The following is a 22,028-nucleotide window of genomic DNA, read 5'->3' as shown; positions in this document are numbered from 1 at the left end:
CCCAGATAATCCCTTGCTATTTTGGCTGTAATGTGGTTGATCTAAGGTGAGGAGTATTTCATTTTCTGTTCTGGATGTTGTCTTTTAAGCCAGCCTGACTTCACAGCCAGACATCTGGCAAGCCTGTGTCGGTTCTCAGACTGAAGACTAAACATGCTGCAGGGCTTAGGTGAGGCAGCAGTTCCGTTCCGGATCAGGTAACTGCAGAGACATGGTCTGGGAGTTTACGTCGGGTTTTAACGCTCTGCAGCACCTTATTGGGGCAATTCGTAAAAGTGTAATTATTTTGTGCGTAGCCCGTAAGAGCCTGGTTGCTTGAAGGCGACGCAGGTATTTCAGGTCCCGGCCCTGCACGGCTCTCGCTGAGGGAGCGCGGCCCGGGAACGCGGCTGCTGCTGCTGCTGCTGCTGCTGCTGCTGCCCGCGCGGCGGGAGCCCGGGAGCGGCGGGGGGAGGCCGGGAACAAGGCCAGAGCGCGGGGGAGGCCGGTGGCCGGGTACGAGGCCGGGAGCGGCGGGAGGAGGCCGGGAGGGGGCCGGGTGCGAGGCCAGGGGTCGGGACCCGCCGGGCACGAAGGGCCGCGGCCGGCGCGCGCGGAGAAGACGGCGGTGGCCGCCCATGGGGGCGGTGACGTCACGGGGCGGGGCGGGGCCGGCGGCCGCCGGCGGCACGGAGCGGGGCAGGGCCGGGCCGCGCCGCCACAGACAATGGGAGGCGGCGGCCGCAGCCGCCCCCCGCCGCCCGCCGGCCGCCGCTGAGCGCGGGCGGGAGCCGAGCCGAGCCGTCGGACCGGGCTGGCACCCCGCCATGGCGGCGGCGGGGGGCCCCGGCGTGGGCTGAGGGCGGCGGCGGCACCACCCGGCGCTCCCGCTCCCCGCCAGAGCGCCCGGCGGCGGGGGGGCGGCTCGGCGCTGCCCCAGCCCGGCGAAGTGCCGCTGCCCGGTCGCGCCGGGGTAGGGACCGGCGCCTCCAGTACCTGCGGGGGCGAGAGGGGGTCGGGCGCAGCCATGGGCCCTCGGGCGCGCCCGGGGTAACCAGGGCCGGCGGCTCCCAGCCCCACCGCCCGGGACACCGCGGCCGGCCGCCCGCTCCCGCGGTCCTTGTCGCGGGCTCGTCCGCAGGCTGCGGGGCGGGGCGGGCGGCGGCCGCGGGGCCGTCCCGGAGCCGTCCGGGGCTCTGAGGCGGCGTTGGCCGCGGCGCGGGGGAGCTGCGGCCCGTCTCCGCCCGAACAGCGCCGCTGCCCCCCCCCCCGCCCCATGCCGCGCCGTGCTGCCCGGCGGCCCCGCAGCCAGCCGCCGGCCCGAGCCCCCCGGCCGTAGCGCTCGGCCCCGCCATGCCCCCGGCCGCGGGGCAGCGCCCGCCGCCTTTCGCCGCAGGACTCTCCCGGGGCCGCACCGTGCCGGCGAGCGCCAGCCCCTGCGCCGGGGGCGCGGGCAGGGCAGAGCGGAGCCCCCCGCTGGCGCTGCGGTAGGACGGCGGAGCTCGGGCCGGCTGCGGGGATGCGCCAGGCGACGGCCGGGTCTGCGGGGCAGCCTGCTCGGTCCGCCCCTGCCGCGGGCTCCGCGCCCGATGCTGGCTGCAGCCTCCGCTGATGCCGTTGCAGACTCCCGGGTCGGCCCTCCGGAGGCAGGTGTTGCCCGTTCCTTTACCTGGCAGCAGGTAGAGGTACCGCCGAGGGGCCCGGGACCCCCACCCTTCGCAGGTGGATGTGCAGACGTGACAAAGCGCCGCTTCCAGTAAGTATCGCAGGATGACGTGCCGCGCAGTGTTTGTGTGGGTTTAATCTGCATGCCTGTGTTGTCCGGCACCCTGCCGCACTCGCAACCCGAACGCGCCCCTTTTTGAGCTCGCTCTTCCCCCCCTTCCTCGCCCTGTGCCCCGGCTGTGGAACGCCGTCGCGTTTCCATCTACTCGCCCGCCCTCGCCGGTCCCCAGCCCCTCCAGGGCGATGCTCCGGTGCCGCTCGGAGTTGGGGCAGCACTTTATTGTAGCGTCGCGTCCCGACGCCTCTGGCTCAGGCTCCTGTTGTCGGTGCGGTGTAGGCTGAGCTCGGCAGCCCAGACCTTCGCGGGGGAGTTCAGGGATGCCTGAAACACGCACCTGCTCTGTGCCAGGTTATTGCAAAACTTGTTTTGGAGGGCGCCTGATCAGAAAGAGCAGGACTAGGACGGGGGATTCGGAAGATGGTGTAGGCCACTCCCAGTTTAGAGATGGGGTAAACGTGACTGATGTCTTGACTTTCTGAAAGCTTGCAGTAAAGGAGATCTCGGGCTCTTGCTGACCTATTCTAGTGTTTCACAGTTTTGTAGCTTGCAGCAGTTCCTATTTATCTAATTTTACAGCAAATAGAGACCATCCTGTATCATTCTGCTCATCAGTCTGGAGACGTCTGGTTGAATATTTTGTTTCTTGCGTTTGCAATTTTTATGAGGAAACTTAAGTCAGAATTTTTACCGTACTTGCAGTACCTTAACACAGATACTGCAAAGTGCCCCACGAGGTGCTTTTTCCTGGTTTCTAGCTCCTGTAGCATGTAACCCTGGGAGGAGGGAGTCTCCCAGGTGAGCAGCAGCACAGCTCTAGGCTGTTGCTCTTTGCATACCCCCAGAAGCACAACATCTTTCAGTGTTGGCACCTGTGGGAAAGCACAGCCGATTTCTGACCTGAGATGCAGAGAGTGACCTTAGGCAGCCAACTGTTCTTATACAGATTACTAAGCAGCACAAGAAGTGACATCTTTAGCAGTCTGCCCTACCTATAAAATACGTCAGGTCCACATGACATCTCTACAACCTTCCCTGTTTGCTGAGGTAGCCGTTCCTGGATACCGTGAAAGTCTCACCTACCCTAAGCTCTGGGGAAGAGAAGCCTGAAAAAAGAAAGGCAACAAGTGCTTTATTGCCGTTGGTATAGGGAGTGCACTTGGGGAAAAAGTCAGCCTGAGCCACCCCTCTTCTCCTCTTCTCTAGTAATGGCATAAAGAGAGGCAGGGGGAAGTACTGTCTTCTGAGGGAGCACTGGCTGCTGGGGCTGGCAGGGACGGAGTAGTCCCAGGCGACATGGGGGCAATAGCTCGAGTCCTACAGCATTGGCAGAACTATGGAGGAAGTGTTGCTGGTAAGAAGTCTTGCCCTGGTGGATGGATTAATGGCTTAAAATCAGCGACAATGCCTGCATGTGCAGTTCTGGATTACTTCATTACTCCTGCCCATGCGCAACAGTGTTTATTTCTTCTGTGAAAGCACAGACCTTCAGCTGTCGCTTAGGCTCAGAGTGTAAATACAGTGTTTTCCTCATCTCGGGCCTCAGTAGCTGTGGCATTTCTCACTAATGAAAAGGCCTGGAAGTGACCTGCTTCACTAGCACAGATTTGCGTTTGTTTTAGAGTATTAAGTAAAAATCATAAGTGCTTTCATTTGCTGGTAGAGACCATGACCCGTAATAGCTTACTGCTAAACAAAGCTTTTTGTGAGGTGCGTGGAGGATGCTACCGCAGTTTCGTTTCAGAAATATGTGTTCCTGCAATGGTGGCACCTCGGAAATAAGGACTAAACTGGATCAAATTGGTACTGCGACATGGAAGGTGTTCAGGATTTTTACTGTACAGAAGAATTGAGCAAGATTTTATAGGCAAGTGACAGATGATTTGTAAAATAGGAACAGAGCACTGGCACTCAGAGGAGTGATGTGTCCTTAGACGGCTTCCATCCCCACCCACAGCTTGCATTGGATGAGAGAATACGGCGTCTCTGACTTGCTCTGCAAAACAGAAAAATGTCTCTGCGTTGCGTGTTTTTCTTTTTTACAACGCTCAGCTATCTCACTTGTTAAATTCAGTCTGTGTGTTCATACGGTGAATGTTGTAACACAGAAACTGCTGTTGAAGAAACCGCACGTGCTGAGAAGCCAACGCCCTCGGAGTGGCTTCTTACCTCCTGAGTATTGAAGTACAGTCCCTGGGAACACGTGCAGATGCGGCTCTTGCACAGCACCATTAGTTCAGTGGTTAGAAGTCTGTGAAGAAATAATTATATCCTGGGCAGATACTGCCACAGTGGAACATGCAGGAGGTCATGCATCTTCATCCTTTTGTCCTTCCAGTCAAATACCGTCTGTCATTTAGGTTGTGCAGCATGGCAAAAAAACCCAGACGTCCAGGTGAGAGTGTAAGAAAGAGCAAGTGGTACAGACACTGCTCACAACTGCTGGTTTATTTTTCATCAGTGCAAAGCAGTGTTTCCTCTGTAATAGTTCTGGACGCACTGCCGTGTTGTGAGTGGTAACAGACAGTTTCTTGCTGGTTGAAGCTTGACAAAAGGATGAAAGGGGAGATGCTTTCGGATCTTTACCTGTCCAGTAAAGCACCGTGCAGAGATTAGAAAAGCAGCTCGCTGTGCTAATTTCTTAAACATGGCTTGTCAAGCAAAGGAGGTCTTGTCGCCATCCTCTTGGCTCCGTACCTGGACTGTAGTGGTGATTCAGGTACCACACAGAGAAAGTGAAGGATCTGAGACCCGTGTCTGCTAACATGTGGCTTTGCTATGTTCTGTAACGAGGCGTGAGCGGGAGGCAGGGGTTTGAGCCGGTGCCCATCCATCGGGAACACTGCTTGCATAGCTCAGAAAGAGAACTAACAGTGTCTTTGGGTTAGAAGATGGGGAGGGCGGTGAAGAGGAGTGGGCTATCGCAGGAGGGCAGGAGAAGCATTGCACTTGTAACTAAGCTCTGCGGAGCAGGCGTTTCCCTCAGATTTGGTCCTTGGTTTTCTGTACCATTTAGGGTGGGGACTCCACCATTTCTAAAGTCTCAAGTGTCTTGTCTCCCGCTGGCAGGAAGACGTGGCTGGATCAGGGAGTGGCAGAGTGTCTTTTGGTAGTTCTGCAGGAACTGTCCCACTTGGTGTATAATCACAAATGTTTCTGGTAGCAGCCCCGTTGCCTTCTTGCATGGAAAAAACTTGTACAACGTTTGCCGGGTCCTGTGTTTTATCACATCAGGCATAAGCGGTCAGGAGCTGTCACGGGCTGTTAGCAGGCTCCACCAGGCAGGTGCTTCTGCAGTCTCGGGTGAAAGCTTGTGTTCTGGGCATCACTGTCCTGTGTACGTGCTGCACCTCTGTAAAGCACTAACTGGTATAAATAACCGTGCATCCTGAAAAGACTTGTACCGGAATAGTTTTGCATCTCTAGAAATGTTTTGTCCGTAACTTGCTGTCATTACTGTAATCAGTAGTAGGCTCCCTCTGCATGCAAATCAAAAAGAAGCTCATTCAGCACTCAAACAGTGGTTAACGTTTTAGGGAAATTAGTATGAGATTCAAACCAGTTTCTTTGTACGGGTCAAAATCTGCCCAAGCAGCAGTTTCCAGTCCCTCCCTGCTGGGACTGTCAGGCTCCCCTTGGGCTGCCGACGCTGTGGAGCAGCCCAGCCCTGACATGACACTGGAACAACTGGTTTCCTCAGGAGAGCTGGACCCTGCAAATAAATACCACCATGAATAGTTTTGCTGCATTTCCTAAGCTTGGTTTTGAATCCGTGGGGTAGCTTCTCACTCCCCTCTGAAGGGCTGAGGACGACAGAAGTGAAAATGGCTTCGTGTGTGATGGAGCAGATCCCTAAATTAATGTGTAACCTGGGGTGCACCTGGGGCTTGCGGCGTTTCACGGGGGGTGCAGGGCAGGAGGGGCGAAGCATGAGCGAGTGGGTGCGTGTGGCTCCATCAGATCCCAAAAGCTTCAGAGCTCCGTCAGGTGAGGGAGCTGCTGGTGGGAAAGCTCTGCGAGACCAGGCTGTCCTGCCGTGCCAGGGCTCCGTCTGCTCGCAGAAGAGGCCCTGGGGGCCTAGAGCCACCACCTTTCCTGTTACACTAAGGAACAGTGCTGAGAGTAGTTTTGATGTTACATTTTTATGGTTAAATTTGGAGAATAATAATTTCCAGAAAAGATACAATGCTCAGAATTTTTTCTGTGAATTTATGAGATGTCTTGGAGATACAGAAACGTGGTCATGCTCATCACCTTCAGGGGAAGCATGCTTGAAGAACAGCTTCAGAAACCTTCTCTGTAGTTTCTTAAAGAATTTTGTAATGTTTCTTCAGATTTATATGTAATGGGAAAACTTGACAAATAGAAAAATTTGCAAGTCTAATTTTTGGGCTCACAAAAAAATCTGAAATTTTATCATCAAAAGTAGAGTCCTTGGGTAAAAGCTCAAAGGTGTGGATATGTTTGTATCCATGTGCATCTTGGCTGTCTTTGGGAAGAGCTAGAGCCCTTCCAGTGCGAGGCAGCTCGTACTGGGCTGGGGCAGTTTAGATTTCCTGTATAATGCAGCGGGAAAAAAAACTTATTTTGATAACTTGATTTGTATGCTGTTGAGCTCTTGTCTTCAGTGCACTGCGAGATAGGTACTTGTCGTGAGATCCTCTGTTGAATATAAAAAACAAGAATGTGGGAACTGTGTTCCTGAAACTTCGTTGCCTGCTAAGCAGATGGCTCTACACAGACCGCTGAAGTGAGCAAGACAGAAAAGAGTGTGGCTAGCAAAATAAGAAATTATAAGGGATAAAGGGTCTTGAATTTCTCAGAGTGATACCTATAACATTCAGCCCTGTGGCTCTCCTAAGCCCATCTCTTAATTATTGCAAGGTAAATCGCGTAACTTCAGACTACTTGGGTTTATTTCATTTGTCCTTCATTTTTTGTCCCGTTTGGGCTTTGCTGACAGTGCTTTTTTGACAAGCAGGATTTTCTCAGGAAAATGCATTAGAGAGTCAGCAGAACTGGGCCGGGTTTTGTCATGTTTTCTTTACCAGAAAACATGGTTTTCTTTTGCGATGGAGTGTGGTACTTTGCTTAAAGAATGTGTTGTGGTGTTGTCTGATACCTTTGTTGTTGAGCTGGAGGATCTCGTTTCAGACCTCAGTTATGATTGGTACATAACACACACACATGCATGAAAACAAAGCAACCCTTTGCTTCCCAAAATGGGAGAGGTTTTCTTTCCAGTTCCTCTAAGTTTTACACAGCTGTAGCAGTCATTCTTCTGTAGAGGCCTCATGTGGATACAGGTACATCAGTTGTACAGATAAACCGGGTGTATTCATACGACTTGCGTGGTACGTAAAGCTGACTTTGTTCTTGACCCTGTTGAACCCAGGACTATATAAAGGAAAGAAGATGTTTTCGTGCCATTTTCTGTGGCATAAGTTGTGCTTTTATTTTCAACACGATGCTGTTGTCCTTAGGGATGAAGCTGGCCAAGTCCTGTTACTGAGAATACAGAAGTCATAATGTTTTGATACAAACTGGCAAACTTGGGGCTTACAGAATATTGGTCCCTAGGAGGTCACTTGAAGACTTACCCTTTGATTAGGCCCCTGCAAAATCTTAAGTTTTCAAGGTACAAGGTCACCTTTATTCTTTGTAACTTAATTTTAACAGGGTAGGACTAGTGCAGCCTGGTAAAATAGTTTGGAAGTTCACCTGCCTGTGGACAGTCGATTCTGAAATGATCCTGAGAGATGCTGGGAGAGTGCACCAAGAGGAGGGGGTGCAGAATATTTGTATGTGGTTTACCTTTGGGAGCATAACGGAAAACAAGCAGGTTCCCTGGCCCTGCTCCAAGCAAGGAAGGAAGGAAGGAAATGTGCTGTTCAGGGGGTTGAATGACCCGGGGATCTTCCACACAAACAGTGACATGTGCTGTTCTTGCTGCAGCCGGGCAAGGCATCTGTTGGTTTATTAGCAGTGTGTGAACTGTGTTGACCGTGGTCCGAATGCCGTTAATCTGGTGTGTGGAAGAAAAGGAGCCTTTTGTCTCACTGCTGAGTCCAGGGGGAACCTCGGGGGAAGGTGTCCTCCCCTTTGGCTGTTCCTCTGTGCTTAGCTGTCCTTGTGTTAAGGATGTACCTACTCTTCCAGCATAGCTAGTTGCTGTCATTCCTTTCCTGTGCTTGCTCGCTCATTCTCCCCCACACCTTTTATTCAATTTTCTTTTTTTTTTTTGGTAGACTAACACAGTAGACATACTTCAAGTGATCAGTTGCTTTTGAAGGGGACACCTCGGTGTACTTGATACCGTGGAATTTATTATGGAAACACTACACATAAATAATTTTGCAATTGCCATCAGTTGTGGCTTTGTTCTAGCTGCTTGGGTAGCAAGTTTAATCACCTGGAAAATGGGCAGCATAGAGATACTTTCCATGCTCTACTGCCCCGCTTAGCTTATTTGCTGCCTGGAGCTTTCTAATCCGAGGGTGCGCCCTGCTGCTGGGTACCGGCCAGCACTCTCTGCTAGGCATGGGAAGGGCTCCCCTGGCTCTGTGCTGGCACTCCAGAATGCTGTTTTCACTTCCTGTTTTACTAATAGCAGCGTGTTTCTGACCTGCCTGTGGACTGAGCAGCAATTTACAGCCATCTGTGAAAAACACCGTTGGCTTGGTAAGATGCTGAAGGTTTAAGACTCTAATGAGTTTATAATGTCTGTCCTTCAGACTCCTGTGATGTCACACAGATACCCTCTGCTACCTCACATCAGGTAGTCCTGGCCTGTTTCCAGCATCACTGTCCAGGCGTCTGAATAGGAATACGTGGGAGCATGAGATGCTGTTTCAAATTCAGTTTCCTAAGAAAAGTGCTTTACTTTTCTTTCTTTGTTTTATTGTTTCCATCTGGGGACAGTGGTGGGGGTCCCTTTAGTAATTCAGTCCTCCAACAAAAAGTGCCAGGAAGTGCTTGGTGTCATTAGCTTGGTGTCTGGAAAGGTGGAGCCTTCACTTGTTGGACATCACAGAGCCTAGAGAAAAGAGCCTGGAAAATGGGCACAAACAGGGGGCCTCTCCATTTCTGTTCCACAGTGGATTTGGCTTGGGGAAAAAAAAACATGGAGGGGAACGAAGTAATCTGCACAGTGTACTTCTACATCTCACTGGAATTATTTTCTCCTGCTGTTTCTGGCTGTACAGAATAATTATTCCCTTTTGACAGTGAAATAGGTAGGAGCAAATCCCCGGTATCTTGCAGCCCTGGGCTTGTTGTTCTGTAACACCAGTTCAAGCCAAATTTCTTCTTTTAAAAAGATGCTGCTTTTGCCTGTACGAGGTTGAAGGCTCAGATACGATCACCTGGAGTGTGTCGCTGCTCTTAGCTCTGATAAAATACAGGTGCTGGCCATGCAGCTGGAGACAGCAGCATTAAATGTGCAGAACGGAGCCGCTAAGGTGCCTGGCACGTGTGGCCGCTTCTCCTGGTGCCGGAGCTGCAGCAGCCCTGTTCGGTGGAGGCCTGCGGTGAGAGGGGATGGCTCAGCGGCGCTGGGTCTCTGTGGTCTCTGCGGTCTCTGCAGCCTACGTGCTCCGCCTGGCAATGGGGAAGGAGGAGACAGCAACGTGGACTGCACTGCAGCACACTGCAGCACTCCCGAACAAAGACTCGCTGGGAAAACACGACTTGTGTTGCTGCCGTGCGCTGGCTGCGGGTCGGAGACAGGGCCCTGAGACCGTGGCTGTTAGGAGCGGTTCCTCACCTAACTTTCCCAGTTTCCATTACTTTCCCAGAGGCTTTGCAATTAACAGGACAACTGAATTATTAACAAGGCACTAATTACAAGTAATAGACCAGGTGAGAAAAGGTGGTAGTGAGCTCACCTCTGAAGTGAGGGCAGAGAGGGGTGCTGCACCACAGCCCGCTGGAGCTGGCCAGAGGCAGCAGAGCGCTCGTCTGCTGTGGGACCACGGCAGCCTCTCGGGGAGACGGGGGTGTCTGCAGCCAGCACTCCTGAGCCGACTCTTACCAGTGCTCTGCAGTATGGTCTTAGGGCAGCACAGCAGAGGGGCCCGTTTCTCTCATACCCTCTGGTGAGAGTTGTGCCTTGCACAGTGTAGTATACGAGTACTGCTGCAGCCTTCCAGGGAGGACTCTGCAGGTAACCAGGTCACTCAGAGAAGACTTCCTCCTCTAAAACTCGATCAGAGCTCGTTCGTTTTGATGCACAGATTCCTATCACTGTCGGTGGGCTTTGTTCTCGGGCTCTGCACCACCACATCATCTCCAGGGATGCATGAAACCGAGCAGGATGAGGGTTGTCTTTTCCCCACAGTTTATTATATGCACTGTTAGCATGATAACAAGATTCATTAAATGTTCCCTATCCACAAAATTATCCTGCCCGGCTTCACATGAGCTGCGTGTCCCTACAGTCACAAGACAGAAGGAGCCCTCTGTGTTTGCAGCCACTCAAGCTGCACTGACTGGCCCTGAACACAGAACGGTACCTTGAGTTGATCTCTACAGCATCAGGTGTAGCAGTGTCCTATTAACCTGTCTAAATCTCCCTGTTCCACTATCAGGTGTTAGTAGCTGTATCACAGTGCTCGGTTATGATGCAAGGAGGAGAAAATAACTAATAGAGCCTTTAGACTCCTGCAGAGACCAGAGGGCTCAGGAGTTGCACTGTTTCTTGGAATGTTAATGGATTATCAGAGCCCATACTCTGGGATTTCTGGTGGTTCCGTTTCTGGCGCTTGGCTGAAGTTTTCCAGGAAAGGGAGCCCGTCGGGGAAGGAGCAAGTGCCTTTTTACAAGGCTTCTTTTTGTAAGCACAGAAGGAAGCAGAGGAGTCCTTTTCCTCCAGGTACCAGTATTGCATGCTTTCAGGAGGCAAGCCAAGCTGAATTTAGGACTCTTGTAAAGTAGGGGAATTGGCTAAAATACAGAGTATTTTGACAGATACGATCCTACTGAAATGCTGTCTGAATGCTTGTATTTGCTTAGGGTTTACTTGCATTTTCAGAGGAGTTGCATTACCCCAGTCCTTTATTGTGTGGATACAGCTAGAATCACAAGGGAAGGGATCCATCTTCTGGCTGCGTTCTTAAAGAAAACAGAAAAATGAAGGAAGTTCTCTGGAGTTGCAGTCAAAGGGCTGCTGCAGGAACTTGAAGAGCTGGGATGCTGCAGGGCAGGTGTCCCTGTGCATTGCCAAGCAGAGCTTTTCTCCTGTGTGACTTACAGGTGGCTGTTGGTGGCTTCCTGCAGTAAGCTGCCAAAACCTGAGCTTTCTTTCCATGGAAATATCCTTATTCTGGCTTTCTCCAACCTAGATAACCAGTTCAGGATGTCAATATTGGAGCGACTTGAGCAGATGGAGAGGAGAATGGCTGAAATGACAGGCTCCCAGCAGCACAAACAAGGAGTAGGAGGCGGGAGCAACGGGAGTGGGAACGGAGGAACGCAGGTACAGGTACGAGTCCCGCTGTGTCCAGACACAGCAGCTTTATGCTTTCTTACCAGAGCTTGTTTTTGGGGAGGTTGGAAAGGATTATAGTTTCTCCTAAACAAGTCTGCTTTGTGGGTGTGTCTAACAGCAGTTGGCTTTCACTGGCATTTGCCACTGTCTCTGGAAGCGGAAGGCGCCTGCTCAGGGCAGGTTGCAGCTCCCCTCAGTGGTTAAACTGGGATGTGTGTGGTGTTTCAGTGCGTTTCTGGGACTGGGACACTGGGCAGCTGCTTTGAGAGCCGCGTGGTGGTGGTGTGCGAGAAGATGATGAGTCGTGCTTGCTGGGCAAAGTCCAAACACTTGATCCACTCAAAGACTTTCCGAGGAATGACACTGCTCCACCTAGCCGCTGCCCAGGGCTATGCTACACTGATCCAGACCCTCATCAAATGGCGGTAAGACCCAGCCCGTTGGACTCTTGGGTGTCAGTACAGGCATGGCAGAAGCATGCGTAAGCTCTTCTTGGTCCCCAATTCTGGTTGTCCCTTACAAACAGCCAAGTCCCTGGACTTGTTCCTGCCCCCTGATCTGATGGGACCTGTCTCTTGAGAGAGCGAGTCCAATTACTGGATGTATTGTGCTCTTAAAGGCTCTGGTGGGGGCACTGTCTGTGGTAAATACACGTGGCACGGGCACAGGCACGGCCACTTCTTTGTGGTGCGGTGCCCTGGGGAAAGCCGTGCGTTTAGGTGATGGTCCTGACGTGGCTACAGAGCATCATTTGTTCTGCTGTTTCCTCTGCAGCACCAAACATGCAGACAGCATTGATCTGGAGCTGGAAGTTGACCCTTTGAATGTGGATCATTTCTCCTGCACTCCTCTGGTAAGAGCAGAGACTGAAACTTCTGAGAGAGTCTGAGGACCCTCTGGAGTTCTCCCTGATGTATTATTTTCCTGATGTGTTTCACACTGAAGAGTAGATGTTTCTCGCGTGTCCTTGCTGTGTAAATGGTAAGACATGGCACTACCAGCTTCCTGGCATTTTGTTGAGAGAGACTACACAGAAAAAAACCTTGTCATTGAGTAACATGAGGAAAGGGGACAGATGGGTGGTTCTGGTTTGTGTTTTACCCAAAATATAGTCTCCACTATCGTGCTGGGAAAAGGACTTTACACGCCTTCTTTCAAGTTGCTCTCTTTGACTGATTGACTGTAGAAGTTGTAAAGTGGTTGAAACATCTTGGTCATTGGAATCATGAAATCATGACTGAGAACTTAGACAAGCAAAAAGCCAAAGCAGGTGGAACCAGAAGTGCCAGTTTACAACAGCGGAGTGTTGATTTTATTGTTCCCAACCTTTAGTCCTGTCTGTGTGTTTCTGATCTCAGACTCCTTTGCGTATGAGGCTGTTCTGTCTCTGCAGTGATGCCAGTGTCAAAAAAAAAAAAAAAAGCCAAACCCAAAGAACATTTATTACTAAATAAGAAACTGTTAAACTGTCAGCTTCATTTGGCAGATGGAGGTTCCTCAGTCATAGGAGAGAATAGCATGCATCCCGTCCTCTGGAATGGCCTTTTGTTGGCATAGGACATTTATAAAAGCCAGTTGCTGGGTTTGAAGCACGTTACAGTTTTGCTTCTCAGAGTCATTTTTCCATGAGCTGGTGACCAGACTCCACTGCATCAGCAAGAAAGGAAGGAGAAGGCAGGTCCCCCAACGGGTCAGTTGTCTGTTCTTTTTCAGATGTGGGCGTGCGCCCTGGGCCACATGGACGCAGCCGTCGTGCTGTACAAGTGGGACCGCCGAGCCATCTCTATCCCTGACTCCCTCGGGAGGCTGCCGCTGGCCATCGCGCGGTCTCGGGGCCACGTGAAGCTGGCGGAATGCTTAGAGCAGCTACAGCGAGATGAGCAAACTCAGCTCGGGCAAAACCCCAGGATTCAGTGCCCCTCGAGCACAGACTCCAGCGCAGAGAACTGGGTGTCCCAGTGGCACAGCGAGCTTATTGCCTCTCAGGAGCCTCAGAAGGGAGTCACTGTGATTTCCAGTACAAACACAGGTAAAACAACCCTGAGGGCAAGCACTGCTTCGCTGACATTTGACAGGTGAAAACCTGGGGGCAAGGAGCTCACCTGGGCGGCAGATGCCACCTGTAGCCCTGCTGTCCGTGCTCAGGGCTTCTCGTGGGGACGCTGTCAGGTGCTTCCTGCACTTGCATAAGTATCGGGAAGAGAAGCGAATCCTGCTTTGGAAAGACGTGTGTATCTTAAGAGTGGTTGAGGCAGTATCCTCCCTGGGGGGTAGTTACTCCCTTTGCACGTACTGTCGGGAGTCCTAGAGCACGGCACAACCTCCCACCTGGGCTCTGTGGCAGAAGCTGTTGTAGTTCTTAGAGCAGTCGTGGGTTGCATATTTCATTTTGACCATCAACCTTTTTTTTTTCCAGAGTTGAGACGACCAAGATCAGAACCTTCCAGTTACTACAGTAGTGAAACTCAGAAAGATTACCCTGCACCCAAAAAACATAAGCTGAGCCCTGAATATTTTCAAGCCCGGCAAGAGAAGCCGCTTTCCACTGCACTGAGCCTGGAACAGCCAAGCATCAGGAAGCAGAACTCCAGCTCCAAGCAATCCGCCACTGAGACAATCAGCCCCAGTGAAGGGATAAGGGACTACGGCCGGGAGCTCTCCCAGCACATCCCAGAGGTTACTGGGTACCGGGGCTCTGGCAGCCAAGCAGGCGTCAAATGGAACCCAAAAGACATTTACATTGGTGTGTCTGCAGTGCAGGTGGCAGGGAGCCAGAAGGGAGCTGCGCTGGGGAAGGACGCGGTAGCCCATCGGCTACGCCAGCGGGAGCAGATGAACGTGCTGATGATGGCTGACAGGGAGATGGTGGACGCGGAGCTCTTGTCCTACAGGGACAGCGCAGGGGATGAGGACTGCTTGCACCACATGGATGACTTGCAGGTAAACACACCCCTGGCTCCGGGATCAGCGCTCTCGGAGAACGTGGTGGCTGCACAGAGGAGCCTAACTGTGAGAAACTTCTGTGGAGGCCTTTAGAGACTGAACTGTGCTTTGTGAAGGGAGGCAGGCACACGGCCAGTGTGGGCTTTCCTCCAGTTTCAGGGGGTATGCCGTCAACCTGGACTCCGGCTGATGGTTGGCGTTTAGGGTCATGCACTGGCGTATGCTTCAGAAGCGTGCAGTATGCAGGGAACTGTTTGCGATTTCGCAAGGAAAAAGGAAGAGGCAGAGCCTCCTGGTCACACCCGTAAATGAGACTAAGGTGGCCCCATAGTCCTTTGGGAACGGGGAAGCAGTCCCTACAAAGACAAGGTGACCTGAGAGAGGCGGTGCTGTGGCTGCAGGCCAAGCTGCTGCACTCGGGGGCAAGGAGATAAAAGTGGAGAAGGGGATAGATGGTGGGGTTGGGGGAGGGAAAAATCCCACCAGGTATGGAGTAGAGGAAATAAAAACACAACAGAAGCAGGACAGACAGATGAGAAGTAGTGCCTGGGGAAGGGTACTGTTTGGTGTTCTGAGTGAAAAGAGTAATGGGAGCACAGCCCACATGCGCTGCCTTGGCATCTCTGAATATTTTCACCTTGCTGGCATAGCACGGATGAAGCAGGTCTTTGCAAAACAAGAACTATTTTCTGTTCTCTGTGTTAAAAATTCCCATGAACCTTGTCAGGTGGCAGGATATGGTTCAGGATTCCTGGCAAAGCTGTGGGCCAAGGGTTTTAACTCTTCCGGGTGTGCCTTTATTGTCCCGTCATGCTCTGCTGCACATCTTGGCAAAAGAGCGACGAGATCGCTTCTCCTCTGGAAACAGGACAGTGACAGCTGTCAGCAGTGCACAGCAAAGGTCCAGGGCATTGACCTTGCACCAGATCTCTTCAGCTCTCTGTACACTCGATGAAAAGAGGTCTGAGGAATATGAAACCCTGCACTGCTTTGGCAGAAGAGGCAGAAAAGCAAATGAGCTTTGGTTAATGAATTTTTTCCCAGTGCTGAGACAAACAGTAGACTCCAGCTCCCACAAGTTTGGGGAGAATGGGGCAGCCTGTCTAAAGCTGGGCTGTAACGTGCAAGCACAAGGCTCCTGCTACCAGGCAGCAAAAGTTTGTTCTCCTCTCCCCCTTTCCAGGTGAACATGATGACACTTGCAGAGCACATTATTGAAGCTACGCCTGACAGGATCAAGCGGGAAAATTTTGTGCCAATGGAGTCACCGCTGGTGGAGAGAACAGAGAGTGCTGCCATGAGCACCACAATGAGCTGGCTGGCCAGTTACCTTGCTGATGTCGATCATCTGCCCAGTGCTGCACAGATAAGGTCAGTGAGAGCTGTGGAGCTGCTCGGGGTTTGGAGCAGTCTGAATGCTGGGCAGCACGCGCTGATTCTTCAGCCTGCAGGTGCCATTTCGCAGTGGGACTCGGTGCTGGTGTTCCCAGCCCAGCCACGCTCCTGTGATCAAACGTATCGTGGCTGGCACAGCTGCAGAGTCATGACAGAATGGGAGTGCGTGTGGCGGGAGGTGGAAGTGGCCACAGGGTCTGACTTGTGGCTCCTCTTCCAGCGCCAAGGCTGCGCAGCGCAGCACAGGCAGGCGCAGGAGTGTGGGATGTTGCTTGGAGAGCGGGAGGGGAGCGTGAGCTTCTGCCTTGAACTCAGGAGTGTTGTAGTCCTTATCTGTGATGCCATCCCGGGTGCTTCGTGAGCCAATAATTCCTACTGTGATTGGTATTTCAGAAGTCTGTATAGTGAACCCTTGACCCCTTCTTCGAACACCAGCTTGAGCCCTGCTGGCTCACCAATCAGTGAAATAGCTTTTGAGAAACCCAGCCTTCCCTCGGCAGCAGATTGGTCTGAATTTCTGAGTGCATCCACCAGCGAGAAGGTAGAAAATGAGTTTGCACAGTTAACTCTGTCTGATCATGAGCAGAGAGAACTCTATGAAGCTGCCAAACTCGTCCAGACAGTGTTCAGGAAATACAAGGTACGTGGCCCAAACGTCCAGTGTCTTCCTTGTTAGGTGTGAGAGAGTATAATTTGTTACAAAGCAAAATGTGGGTAATGCTCACTCCTGGGACAAAAACACAGTTTCTCTCATAACCTTTTCAATGCTTCTAGCATCTGCTTGTTGATGTTTACCCAGCAACTACCACGCTGGAGAGAGCATGCCATGGCATAGCATCCTTCTGTGCCGGAACAGCACTCACAAAGCATATCCTCAAAATACACCCCAGAGGTTCTGGTTAGTTGCCTGCTTGGTGTAAAAATCAATTTTGAGGGTTTGTCCCTTACATGAATTCACAGTAGAGACATCTCCAGGAAGTGCCTCGGCCTGAATTGGGCCAGGTAGCACTGGTAGAAGAGATTCAGAAGCAGGTGCCCTGCAAGCTGCTGTGAGCCTTTTAGCATCATCTGTCCTGTTTTTTGGTGCACTCTGACTACTTTCTGCTTCTTTCCTTCTCCACGCAGGGTCGTCCTCTCCGGGAACAGCAGGAGGTGGCTGCCGCTGTTATTCAGCGTTGCTACCGAAAATACAAACAGGTAATCAAGGAAGTGAGATTTTATGAAACACATGCAAGTGCCGTGATCACAAAGCCCTTTGTAATGGGAATTATCCCACCTTGTATGCTTTTCAGCATGCAGTAATGAAATACACTGCTCAGGCAAAATCAAGAAGGGGAGAAAATCCATGTCCTGAATCTTAATTTTCGAGGGAATCCTTGAAAGGATTTTGTTTGTGATGGTACCTGCATTTTTGCTATGAGATAGAGGGCAATGATGTATTCCACATTGGCCTTTATGCATGCTATAGCCTGGTGAGACTATCCTCTGACTAGTTGCTTGCCAAATTTCATTGTGAAATTGAAGTTGGTTTCGCCTTTGATAAAGGCGAAGATGAAAAATAGGTTGTTTTATTTTGCACATACTAAACTTTTAAACTATGGGAAGTCAGGTGTTTTAGCTTGATGTGAGTTGTTCCAGGACTGAGACTGTTCTCCAGACTCTAGTTGGAGACACGCTTTTAGGCTGAGTTCTCAACCCCAGAAGAAGAAGATACTTTTTCCTTCTTGGCTTTTGGTTGGTTTTGGTTTGGTTTCGTTTTTTTGAGGGGGTGGGGGGTGGCCAGAGCCCACGTCCCTCTTTTCCACTGTACCCTGCTGGATTCAAGCTGTCTGATGCCTGGTGGCGTGTTACATAAAGTGAAAGGCAAGGTGCCTGTGCTCTTTTACAAGCTTCACAAACGTGATCTGGGCAGCCTTTCTAGAGTTAGGTGACTGCATCGTGATTCCCATGCAGCCTGTCACGTGGCTGTCATTCTGCATTGATGCTTCCGGTAATAGGGAAGCTTAATGCCTTTCAAAAACTGCTTGACAAACTGCTTTGTCTTGGATCCTGGAATTGCTTCTTTTTGAAAGAAGATGGTTTGGTTTTTTTATTTTTTCATTCTTTATTTGCAGAACTAACATTAACTGTGTATTTTTCTGTTTCTCCCTAAGCTTACTTGGATAGCCTTGAAGGTAATACAAATACAAACATTTTGGAAACAATTCCCCGTGGGTCACTAACTTTCACGTTCAGTATAAACCAGGAGAACCTGGCATGTAGAGAAATGTTTTAATTGTATCCACTAATAAATACCTGTGGTTGAGAAATCACTGACAAACCAAACCTTATGGGAGATACGTAGGGGCTGCCGTGCCACAGCATATCAACATGGTAGTATAACTAAAAAAGATAAAAAAAGTCTCCTGGTTCTACAGCTACTTATCTAAGCAGTGATGGGCTGAGGTGCGGGGAAGGTTTTTGAAGGCAGTTTCTGGAGGAAACTTTTTCTTTGGTTGCTGCTGAGGAGCCGTCGCTCGGTGATCCTTGCCGTGGCGTTCGGGGAGCGCAGGAGAACATTTGTCCCACCCGCGCAGACGGTGTCCCCTGCGTTCTGCCGCCTGCCAGAGTATTTTGAACATTCATCTCTGAGACACCTGTGCCCTGAATTCCTAAGGTCACCGTCTCATGTACGCTGCTGCTCACACTGGAGGCACGGCTGTTCATGCCAGTCCTAAATTGTTCGTGGCCAGTGATTCTCTCCTGTAAAGGTGGATTTCCGGGCTGTGCATGTCCTGCCCTCGTCAGATACTAGAATCAGCTGAGCTTTTCTCAGAGCTACCTGGGGCGGAGGCAAGGCTGCTCTTCCTGGAGAGGATGTGTCCTCAGGGTAATTTCCATCCACAGCTTCCTCCTGCACCGTGGTTTTGTGTCAGTCCAAGTGCTGTTCTGTCAGCACAAGCGAGCGGAGCTCTCCAGGGCACTGTACTCGCTGGGGGTTACCGCAGGGCTCAGGGGACTTCTCTGCTTATCCTTTGCCTGGCTGGAGGCAAAAAGAGGAGGAGAAGGGAGCAGCTCATCAGCTAAGTGGGTCTTGAGAGTTGAACGCAAACATTGGGGTCGAGTCTATTCAGTGACTGCTATTTTCTCTTTCACATGCCTCATTCCTCTATTATGTTACTGTACTTCTGAGCTCAGCACAGGCTCATGACTAGATTTGAACAGTCATAGCTCACGTCACCGTTTTGTATTTGGACCCTTCTATTCAGGGGTTTGTAACTCAGCCGCAGAAGTCCCATCTGGGCTAAGAATTTGAAGGAAAACCATGACCAGCCCATGAGTGGACTTTCTTAAAATAGCTAATTTAAAACCACAATCTGATCCATTTAATTAAAAATGTTGGAAAAAAACCAAGAAAACAACAAAAAAACCCAGTGGAAACTAATAATGGCAAAATATAACTGCACCTAATGACTGCTTCAATTCCAGAAAGTGAAATTTGGTAAATAGTGGTCTGTGATGATACTGGAGGGGTTTTTGCTTTGGGGTGATGTTGGGGGGGATTGTGTGTGTTTGTCTGCTTTTTGGGTTTTTTTCCCAATAGACAGGAAAACTCCACTGAGACATGTTAGGACATTACCCTATACAGGGCAGTGGCTGCTATTTCTGTGTCTCATCTGTCTGATAAAGTGAGCAGAAGTCATAGCTGATAAAATATCTAGGAACAACAGACACATAAGTTTTGAAAGTGTTAAAACTTTCAAAATAAGATCAATAAACACTGAAAACCACTGTCGTAGTGTTAGTTCAGAGGTGTAAGTGTAACTTCTGTACATTATTCTGCATCTCTATCTTAAAAATGACTTTAAAAATGTGTGTGAATGCATATGGCTTCTATTAAGTGGTCCTCTACTTGTGTGCTTTTTAAAGGAAGAGGATGTAGACTAAAGATATTAAGAGTTTGTGCCTGCTTTATTTAGAATCATGGGGCTAGAAATAATACAGTGCTAGAGAGAATTTCGGATGTGTGTGACTGCTCATGCAAATCTGCAAGTTCAGTCGGTACTTGTTACAGACTTATAATGAGATGTAGTTTTGCCTGTGACTTAGGCTCAGTGTTAGACTCGGTGGGTTTGGGGTTTTGTTTGGTTTGGGGTCTTTTTTAAGTTAGAATCGTATGTTATTCCATTTGAAATGCTTGGATTTAAATAGATATATGAGCAATCAAAACTTTTGCAGTGTTACGGTATAGAAACAAGAAGTGAGCTGTTTAAAAGTTAATTGTCCTAAGAAAGTAGAATACACTTGTGAACAGCAAATGGGTATTTTTTTAAATGAAGACATGAAAATGTTGGCGTTTTGGAATAGTCATTCACACTGCTTTCTGCTTATAATCACTGAGCTGGGCATATTTTGCTGCTGCTGTTACGAGTCTTTGCAAACAATGGCTGCATAGTAATGAGCATCCTGTGCTCTGTCATGAGGTTCCTGTATGCCAGGGAAAGGAACAGTTCCTCTAGGTGTAGTCGCTCGGTTTCTCGAATGCAGACCTGCTGCAGTACAGGTACAAAGCAGTGTAAACATGACTCGGGATCAGCTCCAGCTGTTCCAAAGTTGTTCCCAAGTGTAGCACAGCTGGATCTGGTCATTCATATGTACACGCAGAGCCTCTGCCAGCTAGGTCTTAAATAAAACCTCGGGGGCTGGAGCACCCCCCCTGTGAGGACAGGCTGAGAGAGTTGGGGGGTTCAGCTGGGGAAGAGAAGGCTCCGGGGAGACCTTAGAGCGGCCTCCCAGGACTGAAAGGGGCTACAGGAAAGGGGGGGACAAAGATTTTAGCAGGGCCTGTAGAAATAGGACAAGGGGTAATGGTTTTAAAGATTTAAATGTTTTTTCAGGTTAAGACTAGATATAGGAAGAAATTTTTTACAACAAGGGTGATGAGGCACTGGAACAAGTTGCCCAGAGAAGGTGGTAGATGCCCCCTCCCTGGAAGGGTTCGAGGCCAGGTCGGACAGGCCCTTTTCTTACACAGTTCCTAGTCAGCGAGCAAATTCTCATTTGCTTCTCATCATGTCTTCGTGGCACAAGAGTCTTTCACTGTAGCAATCTGCTTCTTGCTGGTTTTCTTGGAATGCCTCAGCTTCTCTTTGTTTCTCTTGTAGTATGCACTTTATAAAAAGATGACACAAGCTGCCATTCTTATCCAGAGTAAATTCCGAAGTTACTATGAGCAGAAAAAATTCCAGCAGAGCCGACGAGCCGCGATGCTGATCCAGCAGTACTATCGCAGCTACAAAGAATGTGGGAAGAGGAGGCAAAACCGTCGGGCAGCCACTATTGTACAACAGAAACTCAGGTGAGCTGTTGATGCTGAGTACTACCAGGATATTTATGTATTGTTTATACACTCGTCAGGGCTGTGCTGTAATTTACAGACAAAGGCCACTGGGAAAAGAACAGTGGTTCACAGGATAATTATTCTTGCATTTAGCATTATTCTCCCCAGCTTTGCCTACACTTCAGTGTTGGGTTTTCTTGTGTTTAGAAGCAGTCTGCTTACGAAGAAGCAGGATCAAGCTGCTCGCAAGATTATGCGGTTTTTACGACGCTGCCGCCACAGGTATGACATTATCTTTCGTTACCTGCCCTTCACTAGAGCAGTGCAACAATATTCAAGTGTGTCAGCAGCAACTGCAATGTAAAGGATGATAGAATCAGCTCACCTCAGGTCTTCTAATCAAATAACAAAGCCCAGCTGCTTCCAAGAAATACTGACAAAAATGAAATCTCTAACTTAGGGCTGTTCAGCTTCCTGCTGATATGGTAAAGCAGCCCAGGTTGGGTTGGGCAGACACAGAATAAGGAAGCTTTCAGCAAAGGTACATGACTTTAAAAGCTGGACTTGAGGAAGTCTGGAAAAAAGCTTGCTGAATCACAGCTACAGCTTGTAAGTGCTGCACAAAGCATTCATGGTATGTGAGAGAGTGCAAAATCTGACAGCATCTGGTGTACAGTGGAAATGCCTTTAGTTTGGTCACGGGGTCATTTGGTAAAGTCTCATCAAACAGAGATTCTTAATGTGGATAGGTGGAATGTGCCAGCGAGCAGCAGACAAGTTAGCTCCCGCCAGCCACTCCACACACACTTCCGTGAGCTGGGAGTACAGACCCAGACATGGGGAACCATCCTCTGCCAGCTTGCCAGAGCGCTCGCGCGTGGCAGCTGGCGCTGCCGTACCGGCGCTCTGCTACATGCAGGGCGTTTGTTTTGATTTTTCAATGAAAGGATCCCGTATGTGATCAGGTTGCAAACTGGAACTTTGCCTAGACAAAAGTAATTTCAGATGTTTCTGACTCTGCTCCCTCCATTCTCGCCACACATGCATTTCATCCACTCAGGAGCTGGTTAGACCTGATGCATTGTGAAGCATGTCTAGTTCAGCCCAGTGATGTTTGAACA

At 50.3% G+C, this 22,028-nt stretch overlaps 1 protein-coding gene across 12 annotated transcripts in view; it reads left to right on the top strand.

Annotated features, from left to right (window-relative positions):
* CAMTA1 (calmodulin binding transcription activator 1) overlaps positions 1 to 22,028 on the top strand; it is a 305,869-nt gene that overhangs the window by 267,124 nt on the left and 16,717 nt on the right. For 8 of the 12 annotated variants that reach the window (XM_074847837.1, XM_074847839.1, XM_074847836.1 and 5 more), the window contains 11 exons: positions 11,104 to 11,243; positions 11,478 to 11,674; positions 12,024 to 12,102; positions 12,963 to 13,278; positions 13,666 to 14,189; positions 15,376 to 15,563; positions 15,981 to 16,227; positions 16,713 to 16,784; positions 17,741 to 17,761; positions 20,732 to 20,925; positions 21,115 to 21,189. In XM_074847837.1, coding sequence (XP_074703938.1) covers positions 11,104 to 11,243; positions 11,478 to 11,674; positions 12,024 to 12,102; positions 12,963 to 13,278; positions 13,666 to 14,189; positions 15,376 to 15,563; positions 15,981 to 16,227; positions 16,713 to 16,784; positions 17,741 to 17,761; positions 20,732 to 20,925; positions 21,115 to 21,189 — 2,053 coding nt within the window. Of the gene's footprint in view, positions 1 to 1,300; positions 1,736 to 11,103; positions 11,244 to 11,477; positions 11,675 to 12,023; positions 12,103 to 12,962; positions 13,279 to 13,665; positions 14,190 to 15,375; positions 15,564 to 15,980; positions 16,228 to 16,712; positions 16,785 to 17,740; positions 17,762 to 20,731; positions 20,926 to 21,114; positions 21,190 to 22,028 lie in introns of those variants that run through there. The other 4 variants (XM_074847834.1, XM_074847844.1, XM_074847835.1 and 1 more) reach the window with 2 other exon arrangements.

This window comes from Strix aluco, chromosome 22 (assembly GCF_031877795.1).
Source record: "Strix aluco isolate bStrAlu1 chromosome 22, bStrAlu1.hap1, whole genome shotgun sequence".
In the NCBI taxonomy this organism is placed as follows: Eukaryota; Metazoa; Chordata; class Aves; order Strigiformes; family Strigidae; genus Strix; species Strix aluco.
The sequence above is the reverse complement of the archived record's forward strand: the minus strand, read 5'-3'. Positions and strand labels throughout refer to the sequence as shown.